General features: G+C 48.7%; 1 protein-coding gene across 1 annotated transcript in view; it reads left to right on the top strand.

Moving 5' to 3' along the window:
• LOC131205547 (cell adhesion molecule Dscam2) overlaps positions 1-17,902 on the top strand; it is a 36,089-nt gene that overhangs the window by 17,066 nt on the left and 1,121 nt on the right. Inside the window, exons 7-16 of the mRNA XM_058197689.1 lie at positions 3,169-3,320; positions 3,400-3,672; positions 4,552-4,839; positions 12,150-12,269; positions 12,431-12,604; positions 12,672-15,035; positions 15,113-15,253; positions 15,291-15,461; positions 16,544-16,743; positions 17,204-17,508. Of these exons, the coding sequence (XP_058053672.1) occupies positions 3,169-3,320; positions 3,400-3,672; positions 4,552-4,839; positions 12,150-12,269; positions 12,431-12,604; positions 12,672-15,035; positions 15,113-15,253; positions 15,291-15,461; positions 16,544-16,743; positions 17,204-17,508 (4,188 nt within the window). The remainder of the gene's footprint in view (positions 1-3,168; positions 3,321-3,399; positions 3,673-4,551; positions 4,840-12,149; positions 12,270-12,430; positions 12,605-12,671; positions 15,036-15,112; positions 15,254-15,290; positions 15,462-16,543; positions 16,744-17,203; positions 17,509-17,902) is intronic.

Genomic DNA, 17,902 nt, shown 5'->3' with positions numbered 1-17,902 from the left:
GATTGTGAATTCTTCATTGTACGTTTTTCACCCTTAATTCTTCATTTCGAATATTTAAACGTATAAAACATCACAAAATCCTTATCTAAATCAACTCTAGTTGGTTGAATACCGTACGGGTTTAATAAACTATTTTAAAGACCGCTCCAATCATTGGTGAATTACTGGCTGGCCTAAAATCGCTATACCAGTACAACAAATGTCGCTTAATCATTATAATTTTGATCGGACAACCTGAAACTAACATCTTAAACGGCGTTTCCAAATAAAGTATAGTCATATTTTCACATATTGATCAAATCAAATCGAATTCAAGTACAAATAATTTTGCACATGATAAGCTCTTTGTTTCGCTGGCCACTGTATATTGAATCATGAAGTAAATGCCAGGTATAATCAGAATTCAGTGGAATATTTCCTCCCTCAAAAATAGTATTTAATAAAAATAAGTATAGTAATTATGAATTATGGAAAAAAATAATCCGAACATCATAAAAACCACTTCCGATTTATGTTAATCCTTCACGACACTGTGTACCGTAAGGAACCGTTATAAACTACCATAAAATAAGTTTAAATCTCTTCAAGCAGTGAAAAATGTCCACAACTTATTTTTTTCTGGTAACTTATTTCAGAAAAAAAGAGATAGATAGGTTTTTACCAACATTTTTACCATAAGTAATGCTATGATCTTAAGGAATCTGTGTCTCTTAGAGTATTTACAGCCACAAACTGATGGCCCTCTTTGATGACCCTATATCTTTAGCCTACTATTCAATAAGTTCGGTCATGCTATCCAACTACTGTCCACAACAAGCAATCAAATCCCGAATGACCCGCGACATGAAGCAGAACGGTGCGAGTCACGAGACCACTTTCGCCAAAATAGTTTCAACACATTCGAGAGGAACCCACTTTGTTTCCTCGCACTACAAGTCGCTACATCTCGCCCATTTCCTCGCAGCGATCAGTTCCCCGTAGCCCGTAGCAGGATCGGAAACTTTTAGGTTCACTTAACCCTTCTTGACTCTTTGTCCTCGGCACGGCTCAACAACGTTCAGGGATTCGTTTGGTTAAGGGTCGTCCGTTTTTTTTTTTCCTATTTTCATCCCAACGCCGACCAACAACCCGAACAACCGAAACATTCTGCCCTGCTGTTCGAGCGTGGCGGTTGGCCTGGCTGAAGTTGTCATGATAAGAAATATCGTCCCAAACGCGCCGGTGCGTGTAATGCTCTGATAAAACATATACATCGATGTCGACCAGCGTCAACAAGAAGAAGCCCTCTGCAACTGCACACAAAGTTGTGCGTGTTAATACGGCACGTTCTTGAGTGCGACATTGCGTACATTCGGTTTGTTGGGGCATGTGTTTGGTCTGGTTTGTGCTATATGTTTCGGCGACATGTTCCGGTGGCACTTGAATCACACGGACTGTACACCTCTAACTCTCTGCATAACGGTAGCCTTCTGGTAAGCTCTTAATGAGTTTCATTTATAACAAGACTTTCAGGTTTTGGGCTTGCTCTCAAACATGCAGTTCGGTGTGATGAAAACCTCTGAACCTGGATCTTCGATCAATTGCCCAAACGCCACATGTTTCATAATTCGCTTCATATGCTTTCTATCGTCACTGTCACGGCCCACAGAACACTGCCGATCGTTGGCCATCATTATCGCCCTCGGCAGCGCCAGCGCAAGCTTTTTGCAAAACAGTTTAAACTGAAATTATGCCGTTTTTATGTGTATGTGAATTTTGGGCGCACGAAAAAGTCAACGATGCGTACGCCGGAAGCGTGCCGTTGGCAATTTCAATTCCGACAAGCGGTGATAGAATTCATGAAGAAAACTTTGTCCAACTCTCGCTCCTATCAGACATACGGTCTGCCCGTGCCCGACCGACCCGTGCTCTTCAGCGGGTTCAACTTTTCCGGCCCGGCCAACCCGAAGCGAACCGAGGGCCAACTTTTCCAAGGCGTCGCGCTGGAGAATGTGCACTTCTACGCGTCGCGCTCGGGGTCGTCCGCACGTCTATTGTGCCCGGAAGATCTGCCGCCACTCTGCACTACACTAAGCCAGTTGTGGCGGGCCAGTTAGTCACATCGGTCTGTCCCGGTTCGGTGAAACTGCGCCGCGAACTCGTCCTGCAACGAATAACTTTTTCCGTGTGCCACAAGAAGAAAAAGTCAATCTACGACTGAACCTCGGCTAACAGAGTTACTCGTCGACGTCAGTTTTGTTGAAGCGATTGCATGTTGCTGTCCGCACACTGCACTACTCCCCCCCGGCCCGTCCGATGATCCGGCGTCAACCGATGATCTTTTCAACTTTGCATTCACTCCGGTGCCGCGCCGCTGACGCCGCCGCAGGATCCAAGTCAAATATGAAATCGGTGTTGGCGAAAGTTGCCCAACTAATTTGAATTCCCTCGACGGCGCCCAGCCATCCTCGGGAACACCGGACCGCGGGTCCGGGACCGGAGGGCTGGCTGGCTTGGGTTGGCTGGCCCAATAAAAGACCCACCGCAAGTTTTGTAAGCGAGCAAGAAGTTCGGGACAGAGGCACATCATTATTTTGAACACGCTGCGCCCTCGTCGCCCGCTTGCGGCCATCTGCGTCCTGGCGCAGCAGGTAACAGATTTAGATATCTCCACTTGGGTGTAGTCCACTCTCGGGGCTCCGGTAACAACCACAGATCAAATCGTAATAGGATGCAGATTAAAGCCGAAGAATATGAACGTCTTCCAAAAGCACCTTCCAACGCCGGAGAAGTATGTGAAGAGGCTCGGGAAGAGGATGTGTTGAGCTTTTGCGGTGTGTCAAACCCTCCCCCCGACTTCAAGCTAGGCTCACGCCAGACCCAAATCCTGGCGTAGAATGGGAACAATCTTCATCCTTTCTCGTGCTTAATTAGTTACCGCACCGAGCGATTCCGCCAAAGGTACCGCCGCTGCCGCCCCACGGAATATTACCGATGGTCCATTTACTGCATTCTTAGACCTCTTAGTTCGGTGTCCCCTGGGCTGGCTGGGTGGTCGGGAGGGTTTCTGGGAAATTAATAAGCTTCAAAGTAGCTTTGCGGCTTACCTCTGCCACTGCACAATCCGACACACGCGCTACACATTCTTACTGCTTGCTCTCTCTCTCTCTCTCTCTTCCGCACCGGCAGGTTTATGATAGGTCAATATGTAACCGTGCACGGGGACGTGATCAGCCACGTGAACATTAGTCACGTAATGGTGGAGGACGGCGGAGAGTACTCGTGCGGGGCGGAGAACCGCGCTGGCAAAACTTCACACTCAGCTCGGCTCAATATCTACGGTAACCACGGAACGGACCACCCCGCAGCAGCAGCAGCCGATGGACTTAATGTTTTTCCTGTCCTTCCTTTTGGCCCTAGGCTTGCCGTACATTCGACTGATACCGAAAGTGACGGCCGTCGCCGGGCACACCCTGTACCTCAAGTGCCCGGTGGCCGGCTATCCGATCGAGGAAATCCACTGGGAACGCGGTGGCCGCGAGCTGCCGGAGGACATGCGCCAGAAGGTCCAATCGGACGGGACGCTCGAGATCAAGGAGGTGCAGAAGTCGCTCGACTCCGGCGTGTACACGTGTTGGGCGCGCAACAAGCAGGGCCACAGTGCGAGACGCAGCGGAGAGGTGGCGGTCATAGGTCAGTATCACCGCCTGTGCGGCAATCGTCACTTTAACCCGTGTTACAATCTCTCCCAAGGTGTATAGCTAGTGTACGAGCAGCGACCCAGTTGGCGAATGGGCCCGAACGGTGTCGAAGGTCCCGAGCCCTGGTCCGGGTGTTTCCGTGGTCTCGAATAATCGAACTTTCTCCAATCCAAACCCTTTACAGTTCCGCCCAAGCTAAACCCTTTCCACTCGTCGATCCTGTCGCTGAACGTGGGTGACCGGGCGTCGATCACGTGCTCCGTGATCAAGGGCGATATCCCGCTCACCATCACCTGGCGCAAGGACGGTCGTCCGATCGATTCGACGCAGCGCATGTCGGTCACGCAGGTCGACCAGTACAACTCGATCCTGCTGATAGAGAACCTGTCCGCCGACCACACCGGCAACTACTCGTGCGTGGTGCGCAACACGGCCGCCGAAACCGAGGGCCACCAGTCGCTGCTGGTTAACGGTAACTGTATCGTGCCTGATCGCCACTCACCGTCTCTCTCTCTCTCTCTCTCTCTCTCTTTTCTTCTTTCTTTCTTTTCTTTCCATTCCGTTTCTTTCGACCACTATTATCACTCTTCGGTTGTCATGTTCCGCTTCCGTTGTAACCGCCCTTCTACTATCATCTACAACAACAACTACTACTTCTTCAACTGCTACTACTACTACTACTACTACTACCTCTACCTACATTCAATTCGGGGTATCGCGTGAACCGCATCATCGACTCCGCCATCATCGCTACAAAAATCAAACAAAACAAACCCGTAACCCGTAACCCGAAACATACCTCGTCGTCTGGTGTACTTGATAATCCTGCGTCCGGGTCCATCGGGCGTCCGGGGGGCTCACACACTCACAGTTCCTCCCAATATCGAACCGTTCACCTTTCAAGACGGGTTGGCCGAGGGCATGCGAACCCGCACCGTTTGCGGCGTGTCGAAGGGTGACCCGCCGCTGACGCTCAAGTGGCTGAAGGACGGCGATCCGCTGCTGTCCACGCTGCTGGGCGCCAATGTGTCCACTCTAGACCAGTACTCGTCCCTCCTTAACATCCCCTCCCTGTCCGCGGCGCACTCCGGCGACTATACGTGCGTGGCCAGCAACCCGGCGGCCGAAGTGAAGTTTACCGCCTCGTTACAGGTAAAAGGTAAAGTAAAGTTAATCGCCACTGTTTGCAAGCAACCAAATCAACCTACAACCACCACCTCACCAAACAACCAACACACACTTCTTTGCCAGTCGTTGTTGCCTCTCTTGCACCAAACTAATAACACGATCCGATCGGACGCAGTACTAGCGCAATATGTAACACCAACTATATATATATGTGATATACACATATGTTCATATGTGTATAATACGTATATAGTATGTATCTAACCCTACGCTAACGTATACTTACCACCACCACTTGCTGCTGTTTGTTGTGTTTCGTGATATTATTCTTTGCGTTCGTTTCTCTCCTTGCGCCGCGCTCCTTGCGTTATGTCTTCCAAAGGCCAGTGTGTCGCTCGCTGCTGCATCCTCCACGCTGCCACGCTTGGACCGTTACCACGCGAGAACCAGCTCGTTTTGCTAGCCATGCACTTTCGCCACATCTGGCGGCGGCCTCAAATCAGATTCATGATCGGCACCAACCGTGTAGCGCGATCGATCCGTTCCCCGTCGTCTGTGCTTTGTTTTCCTTTCTGTGTGCGTGTGCGTGTGTGTTTCCTCACTTAAATTTTGCCCTCTGCCCGAACGAAATGCAAGAGAGAGAGTTAGGCATCAATCACCGCACCTGGCTATGTTACGAACCGAGCATCTCGTTCACCTGTGAATCCCTTCCCAGTTGCTTTGGCACGCAGTGGGTTTGCGGTCGGTCACCAGGTAATTGTTTTCTGCACAAGCTGTTTACTTTCGATTACTACTTTGTTTACGTTTCTGAAGCGGCGAGCCGGCGGCGTGTTTCCTGTTTTTGACATTTCGCGATCTGATCGATCAGTTGTCAAAAAGTACTCAAGAAGCAGATCTAGATGTATGGAATCGGATTTTTTTAAAGCAAATCACATGTTTATTGAATCGAAATGAAAAACTCTATTCTATTCGAAGGCTTCCGACGCTCTTTGTAAAGTTAAAATCACCATGATTAAATTTGTAAACCATTCAAAGAATTATGAGCTTCGAACTTCGACAAGCAATCGATGCGCTTGATGGTTTATCCTCTTCGAAGATAGGTTGCAAAGTGAGTCCTTGTTTTCGACATGAAATCATTTGCCTGATGTCAAAAAAGATAATGTTGCCAAAAACGCATCATTAGTAGGACGAAATTGAAAGCTAGAGCCATCTGCTTAAACAATCCGATTTCATACGTCTCGACCGGGCCTTCCCGTTGACAATGCAAAACAAAGGCCGCCAAATAGTGCGATTTCTCTCTTATCGGTTGGTATGTCTGTCTCTGTGTTCTTTTGGTTTTGCTTTGGTGAGCTTTTTTGGTTTCGAAAGTAGCACGGAAAAGGAAACCTTTATTTTCTATGTCGCTCAATAACACACCCATTTTCGGTTTAGGCTTGAGACTCTGTGCAGGCACAGAGTTAGGTACGCTCGCGACACACTCCAACAAACACACGATGACACATTAAAGCTGTGTTCTAATGCCGATCAATGAAAATATTTCCCAACGATTAATTTCGATGCGTTCAAGGCCGTCATACCGATCAGAACTTATCGGTACTGAATGGAAGATTTTAAAACCTGAGCTTGACCAAATTCGCAGCCTAAAATGATAGACTTACAATCAGTGACCTGATAGTGATCAAGGGATGATAGGAACATTTCTGTGTCCTTCGACACGTTTTGCACATTGCCGCATTATTTTTCCTTTTTTTTTTGGTTAATGCAACAATTTTTTCTACAATTTGGAAATAAAGGACTTCCGCAAACCCAACCCCCGCAGTACGCCACTGTTCTCACTTTGCTACCCACGTGTTTGCCCGCAAATTAGATAACACCACTTTGTGCCTTATGTCCACCGTAAATGCTCACACTGCACCCCCCTTTTTTGCGTCTGCCAAATAGTTGTCGTTCAAAAAAGCTGAGACACTTCATAGATTGTTGGTGCACAGCCGTAACAGAAGCTGCTCCCGTTAAACCACCCTTGCACCTTACGAGCACAATTATGCACAAACGCTATCAATATTTTAGCTTACCGTTCGATATATCAAAACTTGAATGTTGCCCTTGTTTGTTTTTTGTTTCTAACATTTTTTTCCTCTTTACAGTCTCCTTAGTATGCGCGTCCCGTACGGCTCCACTTTACTCTATTGTTTTCGCTTTCGTGCACTCTCGATATCTGGCGCTAACGAACTTGGCATTCAAATTCATCCATCGCTGAATGGCTGGAAAAATGGTGCTTCGAAGTAGTTAACACTAACAAACTTTTGCTAACGTTGTCTAAGACATAATAACAAACGGCTTTAACACAAGTGGAACCATTTGTAATCGCCCAATTGAGAAACGAAAACAGCTCTTTGAATTCTACACTTCATTCTCTTTTGAGATTAACCGAAAAAGAAATCTCGCACCAGGCTTTGTTCAACAAAAGCAAATCACTCTCAACATTACGCTCTAGTTAGAAAAAGTTTGAAAGTTGATCCATATGCAAACATTGAATCGAATCGAATCCAGAATGTGTTACGAACTTTGCAAAGTTGGTGTGCGAAGCGCGGTTTAAATTTTCCATCGTGGTAAATATTTTCGAAATTGACCCAATCGATGTATTGCATCAAAAGAAAGAACACAGCTTTCACAATACACTTCTCATTTATTTAGGGCCATGTCTTCTCTATCATTCCACCGAAGGTAACAAAAATTTCAACAAAGCAGATTAGCCTGTGTCAGGAATATCTCTTTCATTTCTATTTCAATTGTCGCTTTTTTCCTTGGAGTTTCGTACTAACCGAACTCTAGCTAGTTCTTTTCCATTGTTTTTGTTTTTTGTTTAAGTTTTTCGAAATCGCAATACAAACGCGTTTTTTCGGTATAAGGAACTCTGCTTCTACAAAGTCCTGGAGTGATTGTTCAACTTTTAACTCTTCTCAATTAATTTGTTTGTTCCGCTACCGCCGTCTGTCATATCAGCAATGTAAGGTTAGTTCTACGATACATTCCACATGGCAAACAAGCAACTACAAACACCGTGTCCCCAAACTCTTGTTTTTTGAATAACCTGTTTTAAGTACCACTACAGCGACGGCGACTGTGATTTTGAATATTAAAAATAAAGGACTGTTTTCGCCCAAATCATCGGCCAGCGCACGTGTCCACCAAAAACATCCACCAAATGATGTAATACGTATTTGACGTATTGATAAACCGCCGACAATTTTCCAGCCAAACCAGGAGTTCGTTAAAGACATTACCGGCCATCGCATACAGCTTCTGCACCGCCCTCCTTACTGCTTTCTACCACCGCCCGGTGTTGCAACAACCGTGTCCGTAGTTTTCTAGAAAAAGTCGTAAGCCGAGATCGTTCAAACGCTTTCGGCCCGTGCACTCCATGTACACTCCCGCCGGGGGTTCCATTTACAGGTTTCCATGTTCGCTCCGGAAGCTCTGGCACAAGACTCCCTAATTGCACAGCGTGTCGCTTACGTTAGGTACCACCCGAAGGCAGCGGTTGCGGCGGACTAACGAACGGGCGCGACATACAGGATAAAATTTAAGCTTTGCATCCCTCGCAACGCTGACAATATCATTACAATGACAAGCCTCTAATGAATCAATCCATTTATGCCACTAAATACGAGATCAGCGATTCATTGAATTGTCGCTTTGAAATGTCGCCACTGCAAAAACTTCCTATCGCTTCAAGCTGCTACAGCTGGCTTTTAATCATCGCAATGCCTCAAATAAAAGCATTCACTACGGTTTCTTTCATTTATACTGAACGATTTCAATATTCTCAAAAAAAGTCTTACCAACACTTGGTTGATTCTTTTTACAAATGGTTACAACCCGCAAATGAGTAGTGAAAAGGAAGTATTGAGAACGAGGAAAATCCCATCCTAGCCTAGCCAGCAGGAAAAATTAGTGAATCCTGAAACCGTTCGCAATCCACGTTACCCGTTGATTCCGACGCAACCGCTGCTTCGATCCAGAGGTACATACTTCAACACGGCTCACTAACTATCGCTCTCTCTTTGCCTTCTTCCCTTCGCTTTCGTACTGTCACTTCAGCCAACTTTCCTTGCTCTCTCTCTCTCTCTCTCTTTCTCTCTCTTTCTCTTTCTCTCTCTTTCTCTCTCTTTCTCTTTCTTTCTATCTCTCTTTCTCTTTCTGCCACTACCTTTTCCATTTATACGTTAGGTTTACTTCCACTGAACTTTTTTATCCCTTTCCCTTCGGCAATATTTCTGTATGTTCACCTATTCACTTTCAGATCCTTTCACTTTATACTTAGTACAACGATTGAGTTGAAATAACCGAATGGGTATTTATGTGATTCGTTTTTCTTTTATCCATCACCTATATGCCCCTAATACACACCACTAATCCCGCACTTCACTCTCACGTTTGTGAGCATAACTTTTGTTATTTTCCAAACTATTTCTGTGATGGTTCGACGGTCTTCCACTATTATTATTGCATCGTAGAAAGCACCCCGCGCATTTCGCGATGCTATTGTTATTATCGTTTAAATGATGCTTCAGCTGCTCCCTTCACGTTTCCGACCTTTCCGCCCATTTATTTACCTATCAGCACCGAGCTAATGACGTTTACTTTCATTTCACCATCATCGTACCTTGATTTTTTACTGTCCGAAAGTTTTGTTTGATTTAATTTTCTTTATCGTAGCACTAGTAACTATTAGATTAAGGATAATGATTTGTGTGATGATTGCAATGATAACGTATAACGAACCTCAATGCCCGTTTTCCTTTTCCACCGAACTTGGCCTTTCGCAAACACCTTCTCTCCTAATCCACAGCCTTTGGCATGCTAAGGGAAGATTTTTGCAATGCTGCACATCGAGAGGCATTATGAAACAGCCCACCTGTTTGGGATGAGTGATCTGTATCCGGATCACTTCAAAATTCAGTCTAACAATGACAGTCTCCTAATGGAAGAAAAATAATGGGGTTCATTTAAATTTGTTATGTGTTGTTTTACAGTTCCCCATTAATATATAGGGTGACACTTTAGACTACACTTTATTTTATTTGTCCAAAAACAGTTTGAGTCGTGCTAAATGTATAACGCAAAATAGTCGACTGAAACATCACCCTGAACAATCACTGTAACCCACTAGCACGTCCGCAATTTCCTTGGTTGACCCAATTACCGAGCTAAATGGCCAGGAAAAACTGGCAATAATAATCAATAACCACAGCTAATATCCCTGATATTAGTCAGAAATTAATAAAACAAACCTCGCGCGGAACCTGGTCCCCCGCTCGCCGATACCTATCCCAGGAGAGTTTGCTTCTTCGTTATGATTGGATGTGGACCATAGGTTTTGCTGAATCATTCGAATGCCAATTGCATTATTGATCCTCTTGGAAGTCACCCCGCTGTGAGATGTATTGAAATATGGCACGCACGCCGCCATGCACTCTGCATGCTATGTGTTCCCGGAGCATTCGATGGGTTGAAGCTATTCTATTCATCAAATGTTTTCTCTGATGACGGATGCCTATGGAGCTACCGATCAGGCATTTTGTTTGGTGAGCATTTTCCGCCTTTTTTTTGCTTTTGATTTCAATTTTTCCCATATCCGCTCGAGATCGGTCATCCGTGCTGATGCGCGTCTCGTGCCTTGCTGTTGTTTATATAAGCGCTATGTGTCGGGGCCGGGCTGAAAGTGCTGCGTGTCAAAAATCCTGAACCGTACGTTAATTACGCTGCCAACACTTTCCGGTTGATCTAGCCGGTGGTTCCGGCATTGTGCGGTACGCAAATGTTTGCACTGTTCCAACTTTGCGTGCTAGCATCCTGCTTACCCTGCTTCACCGTATTCCGGCGTTACGTTTATGCGCCGCAATCAACAAACCGAAAGCTACTTCAAATAATATAACGCAAATATTGTAAGAACGATAGATGAATACTCGCTCGATGACGATGTTTATGACTGATCTTTGCGAACCCTTGAATTGAAGCATCCTCACGATCGTTCGCGTAGGATGCGGTCGAAACGAATTCGAAAAAAAAGTATTCATTTCACTAGGTATCGACGAAACATCAGCACCCAAGCCGCCCATTATAGAAATGGAGGCGCCCAGTACTTGTTATGTTCAAATTCCCGTTTTTCCGTTTCATATTCAAATTTCACACATCAGACACAATAAGGATCCGCAAAAACCTTTTTATAAAGGTACCGATTTGTTGTACAAAGAACTTTCATGTCGCTACAAGCAAAACCAAGACGTAGGTTTAAAAGTCTTGATAAAATTCCTTAATTGGCGGAGCTTTTTAATCATCTCACCTCGCGTTGTGACGCATCGAACCAACTTTGCCAATCGCTTGTTATGCCAAAGCTTAAGCACCTGCACTGGTCCCGAACACGAAGAAAAAGCCTGTGATTTAGTCATGGCACCCAAACTGCTATTATACCCTGCCTGTCTATTCGGAAATTTGGAAAAGCATAATTTTCCCGCACCAATCACGGAACCTAGCGGACCGGGCCGAGAGGCCGAAAACATGTGTCCAAACGCGATGAAAGCGTTGCCAGTTCGAACACTTGTAGTCATGCTGTGAATACGCATCCTAAGCACCGGGAGCAAAGGCAAACTTTCCGTTCCGTTATGCTTTTCTTATGGCTTTCACTCCTCCACTCACCCAAGCATCTTCCCAAGCCAAACGAAGCAGAACGTATGGGAGCACCATGATACCTATAGCTGGTTTTTGTGTTAAAGCACCCCCCGTGTCGCACCTGCACAAATCTTCCCACGCCTAGCATAAAATCTGTAGCATTGTGTGGCGCAAGAAAAACACGGCGCCCGCAAAATATGTATATCACTCACCTGCCACCTATCGGAAACAATCACGACAGCAAATGCGCTAAAGCAAGCCTCCCGCCTCCCCGAGCGCTCCACCACGCTCTTCACCGTGTCCCGCGTGCAATGTCCTCCCACCGAAACGCCCGGTGTAGTCCTTCCCGAAATTGTTGCACCATTGTTGACCGACCGAAAAACCTATCGTCGGACTAATCCTCGAAAAACTTCCGCCACTCCGGCGGCAAAAACCTTCCCCCAAGGCCACACTCTTCAACTAACGATGGTGTTTTCTCTCGCTCTCTCCCTCTCTCTCTCGCTCGCTCTCTGGGCGGCGTTTCCCTCTATTTTCTCTGTTTTCTGTCCCGATCATCGATAAACCGTTGCCTGGGCTACATCGCTCGATGGGCGCCACCACCGGGCTTGATCCTGAACCGGAATCCATCACCGAACCCCCAAACTTCGCCCGCCTTCGGCCGATCCACAGTTCCGCCTCGTTGGGTTGTGGAACCGATGGACGTGAGCGTTGAGCGTAACCGCCACATTATGCTTCACTGCCAGGCTCAGGGAGTCCCGGTGCCGACGATTCTCTGGAAGAAAGCAACAGGTGAGTGATTTTGGAAACGAACCACCATTTGGTGTATCTTTTTTGGCCTATCCCCGAACTCGTGAGCCATCGAGGGTTGCCCTCAAGAAAGTGGTCGTGGTCGTAAATCGTAGCCATCTAACAATGACAGCAATCTGGAACTCATTGTAACTGAATTCCAGGAAGCAAATCCGGAGACTACGAGGAGGTACGGGAGCGTCCGTATACGAAGCTGCTGGCCAATGGGTCGCTGCTCCTGCAGCACGTAAAGGAGGACCGCGAGGGGTTCTATCTCTGCCAGGCCAACAACGGCATCGGGACCGGTATCGGGAAAGTGATCCAGCTGAAGGTGAACTGTGAGTATTGGCGTAGCCACCGACAGTGTTCAATAGTTACGAATCCCAATTTCCCGTCCTACGGCAGCTTCTCCGTACTTTGCGGGACAATCGAAGATGGTGACCGTCAAGAAGGGGGACACGGCGATAATGCAGTGCGAGGTGAAGGGCGACAAGCCGATCAACGTCGTGTGGCTCCGGAACGGTAAGCACGAGCTGAACCCATCGACCAACTACCGGGTCTCGATCAAGCAGGACGCCACGCCGGAGGGTATCTCGGCGGAGGTGCAGATTTCGAACGTGGACAGCAGCGACAGTGGGGCCTACTTCTGTCAGGCCAGCAACCTGTACGGCCGAGACCAGCAGCTGGTCCAGCTGCAGGTGCAGGAACCACCGCAGCCACCGTCTTCGCTCGAGGCAGCGACGGTCTCGAGCCGGGTCGTTAACCTCAAGTGGCAACCGCGCGGCGGTGACGCGGCCGAGGTGTCCAAGTACATCATCGAGTACCGGGAGATCGACCGGCAGTGGCAGTACATCGACATCTCGGACCCACCGGCTTACTCGACAATCATCGAGAACCTGAAGCCGGCGACTAACTACATGTTCCGGATCATCGCCGAGGGTCCGGCCGGTCGAAGCTCACCCAGCCAGGAGCTGTTCATCAAAACGGACCCCCAGAGGCCAGCTGGACCGCCGCTCAACCTCGGTGCCCGCCCCATCTCATCCACCGAGATACTGGTCAGCTGGATGCCACCGTCCTACGAGCTGCGGCACGGCGAAATTCAGGGCTACAACATCGGGTACCGTTCGATGCACGCCACGAGCAATAGCTACAACTTTACGTCCATCTCGGGTGACGGCGAAGACGGTACGGGCGAACTCCTGCTGGCCAACCTGGCCAAGTACACGCGCTACACGATCGTAGCGCAGGCCTTCAACCAGATCGGTCCGGGTCCACTGTCCGAACCGGTCACCGCACAAACGATGGAGGACGTGCCGAGTAAACCGCCGGAGGACATCCGCTGTATGGCGCAGAGCTCCACGTCGATTCAGGTGTCGTGGCAGCCACCGCAGGCCCACCACACGAACGGGCTGCTGCAGGGCTACAAGGTGTTCTACGAGTGTGCCACCGAGGACGCGATCAGCACGGGCGAGATGGAAACGCGCAAGACCACCTCCCTGACCGTGCACCTGTCGAACCTGCGCAAGTTCTCCAACTACAGCATCCAGGTGCTGGCGTACACGCGTATGGGCGACGGCGTCATCTCGCCCCCGTCGTTCTGCCACACGGACGAGGACGCTCCGGAGGCACCGGCCGACATCAAGATCGCCATCAGTTCGCCCTCGTCCCTGTACATCTCGTGGCTACCGCCGAAGGACCCGAACGGTATCATCACCAAGTACAACCTGTACATGCGCGCCGTTAACGGGCGCGAGGAGCTGAACAACGACAAGCGCAACCTGCAGGCCCACCAGCACCACTTCGAGGCGAAGCAGCTCCAGAGCCACACCGAGTACCAGTTCTGGGTGTCGGCGTCGACGCGCGTCGGCGAGGGCAAGAGTTCGCGCGTCGTCTCCCAGCTCACGTCGAACCGGGTGCCGGCCAAGATAGTGTCCTTCGGTGGCCTCACGATCCGCCCGTGGAAGTCGTCGGCCTCGCTGAACTGCATGGCCGTGGGGCAACCGCGCCGCGAGTGGTTCAAGGGCGATACGCTCCTGCGGCCCGGTACCCAGCACAACATCCAGCTGCTGGACTCGGGCGAAATCATCGTGACGATGCTGCAAACCAGCGACACCGGCAACTACACCTGCCAGGTCGACAACGGTATCGGTACGGACCGCCTGACACACAACTTGCTCGTCCAGGTGCCGCCCGGGCCACCGGTCCTCTACGTCACCAGTGCCACGTCCAGCAGCATCCTGCTGCACTGGAAGATCGGATCCACGGGCAACGCACCGATCACCGCGTTCTCGCTGCACTACCGGCGAATCCACGGAAATCTGGAGGAGATGCAACTGTCACGCCACGCCACCAGCCACGACCTGAAGGGCCTGTTCTGTGGGAGCACCTACCAGGTGTACCTGATCGCCCACAACAAGATCGGTTCCTCGTCCGCCAGCACGACGCTGAACGTGAAAACGCAAGGCCAATCGCCAGGGGTTCCACCCGACTCGGTGCTGATCGCACCGAACTCCACCTCGGTGGTGCTTCGGCTGAACGGTTGGCCCGACAACGGCTGCCCGATCATCTACTTCGTGCTGCAGTACCGCTCCGTGTCGACCGGTCTGGACGACGAGTGGCACCTGGTGTCGAACGCCCTCAAACCACAGCGGCGCTTCACGCTGTCCGGACTCCTGCCCTCGACCATGTACCGGCTCAAGATGGAGGCACACAACGTGGCCGGTTCCACCAATGCAGAGTACACCTTTTGGACGCTCACGAAAGATGGAGGTACGTCGTGGTCGTTTCCTGTCCAATGGAATCCTGTCCGCCTTCTGCAGCTCTTTCCGTGTGCTCTTTCCCAACAGACCCGCCACCACCGGAACTAGTACAAAGAGGACATCGTTCTCAGATTTTTTATAACAATATTCAACTGCTGATACCGATCATCATTACGATTACCGCTGCCATCATCTGCATTGCGTTCACGGTCGTGTGCTTCAAATACCGTAAGCTATACTGAACGACCAGGCCCGACTCGGCCAGGATACATAATTGTATACGGACTATTTGGGTTTTTCCGTTTGCCGTTTGCAGGGCAACGGGGTCGTCAGCGGAAAGACACCATGGAGAGCCAGCAAACCACCGACGCCCAAAGGGACCGTTACTATGCCACGATTCATAAGGTCGCGCTTCAGGCGGGCGATAAGATACCTGGTAAGCTCGCGGCGCCTCTCTCTCTGACAAGATCCATTGCACTATGGGGAAAAGGCGGTCATAAGTCATCTTTTAAAACGGAGGGATTTAGTTGCATTAACCTAAAATAGATAAGTTATCTAGGGCAAATCCGAATGTTTAGTCTTCCATGTTGCGTAGATTCGGAGAATTCATCTGTCAAAGTCGAAAGAGTGATAAAAATGGCTCTTCATAATCAGCTTTTATCAGCTACTTTGACGTGATAGTTAGCACAGTTCTACAACGGTAATGTACCTGTATTATACATCATTCGGGTCCTTCTTTCATATGAAATGATCAAATGTTTATGTTTTACATTGCTAGCATACTTTTATCGGGAATTAGTATAGAAAACTATGAAAAAATATCAGTTTTTCAACTTTCGCAATGCAGCAAAAAAATGTTTCGCGTTGTATTGCCTAAACAAGACATTACAATTAAAGTTTTAGTAATTTTAAACAATTCCCAGCAAGTTTTGCATTCCGCTCCGATCCGCACCTGTCCTGCCCGCTAGGCTTATTTTTACAAAACACCTCTTGATGTATGATGGAGGCGCCTGGTCTCTATGTAGTCTATGAAACGGCCATACAAAACATAGTGCCTTTATGCCTTTTCTAATATTTAGATAAACTAAGTAATGATGATATAAACGTAATGATTAGATAAACTAATCTTGAACTCGAACAACCCAATGTACCCTTTGCAGCTAATACGCTAATATTTTCAATTGTTTCAGAATATACGTTTGTACAGAAATTCGATATTTGCAGAAAATTATGCATGAAAACATTTTGGTGTAATGCAGATTGCATAGCTCAGGCGTTTAGATTGTGCTTTAAATACTTTTGATGTAATGCAGATTGCATACTTAAGGCGTTTAAAAACCTGAAAATATCGATAAAAGCATTTTATCATACTTGAACGCGTGTATTACACATGAAAAACGATGAAAAAGGGCCATAGATTCTTAACTAAAACTATGTCCGCCTTTCCGATACAAATTCCCCACTGTTGCATTTGCGTCCTCTGTCCAAAGCCTAACATCTTCCAATCTCTTCCGACAGAAACATCCGAAGATATTTCGCCGTACGCCACGTTCCAGCTGTCGGAGGCTAGTACGCTGGCTCAGCCGCACCACAGCGGGCCAGCGAACACGCTGCTGCACTCCTTCATGTACCACGAACGCGCCATGACCGAGGGGTGCGCCTCGCCACCACCCGCAGCGGTACTGAGACTTCACAATCAATCGCCATACTACAATATCGTGCGTTTTCTGACTTCTTCAATCCCGCATTTACACACACACACATACACACCGATTGGCTTTTGAATGGCTTCTTAGTGACGTTAGCGAGTTCTGTTTGATTCAGTTCCACTGCAACACCCACTCTGAAACCTCGATCGATTTCAGTACCCCACATGAAACCTTCCAAACCAAAATACCAAAATTAGTACACACCAACACGACGTGGGGAAGACCGCTCCCGCGGCTCACGCGTTCCTCCCCGTCCCGGTCCCTTACCAGCTCTCTGTGAGGTGTTGCCGTTCTGCTTAGGTTTTATAGAGCACTGGAGTAGCGCTTCCGTTTCTTGTGTTCTTGTTCCGGTCGGCTCCGGCTAGCCGTTCGCACCCATACACTACACCTTCTGTAGTGCGCTGCTAGTGTATGCCGGGACACGGGCTTTAGCTTTAACCGCGTCTCTCTCTCGCTCTCTTCTTTGCAGAACTCTTCCAAGGGCCGCCGCAGACACTCGCGAAAAACGGAGCCCGAAAGCGAAGAGTCCGACTCGGACCAAGATCCCTTAACCTCGAGTCGCACCGAATCGTCCAATCAGCTGGACGCGAAGATGAAGCACAGTAAGGATCTGGAGCTGGCGACGGCGGGCGGCCCGGGCGACCACGGCTATAACCCGACCCACTATATGCGTTCTATTCCAGGTCTGATTTATCACGGCACGCAATCGAGCACTTCGTCCGATTTGTCGCCGATGTCCGAACAAAAGTCCTTACCGCGGCGTGGCCGTTCAAGGTACCATCATCTTCACCTTCATAACACAAACACCACACCACGCCACACCAAGTCCTCCAAAGCTCAGTCACCAGTAGCCTCCCCTCGTAGTAGTTGCCACAACGACAACGTCCCGATACAGCTTCCACGCATGCCGTCCCAGTTTCGTCCCATCCACAGTAGCCGAACGCTAGGTTCCACCAACTCTTCTCGTCTGTCTCCCAACTGTTGATGTGCAATGGGGGTGTTCATGTGCGAGGACAGGGGCCGTGTGTAGGGTAAAGCTAAGCATAGGGCAAGCAAATTCGTTTGAAAGTCGGCAGGTCATTACCAATTAGTTCCAGTTCCGAACTCAAAAATGGACCTCGAAAGCGGAGAGGGAGAAAGAGAGAGAAAAAGGGCGAGTGCAGGATGC

The sequence above is a fragment of the Anopheles bellator genome, chromosome 1, assembly GCF_943735745.2.
Source record: "Anopheles bellator chromosome 1, idAnoBellAS_SP24_06.2, whole genome shotgun sequence".
Taxonomy (NCBI): domain Eukaryota; kingdom Metazoa; phylum Arthropoda; class Insecta; order Diptera; family Culicidae; genus Anopheles; species Anopheles bellator.
This window is presented reverse-complemented; position numbering and strand designations above follow the sequence as displayed.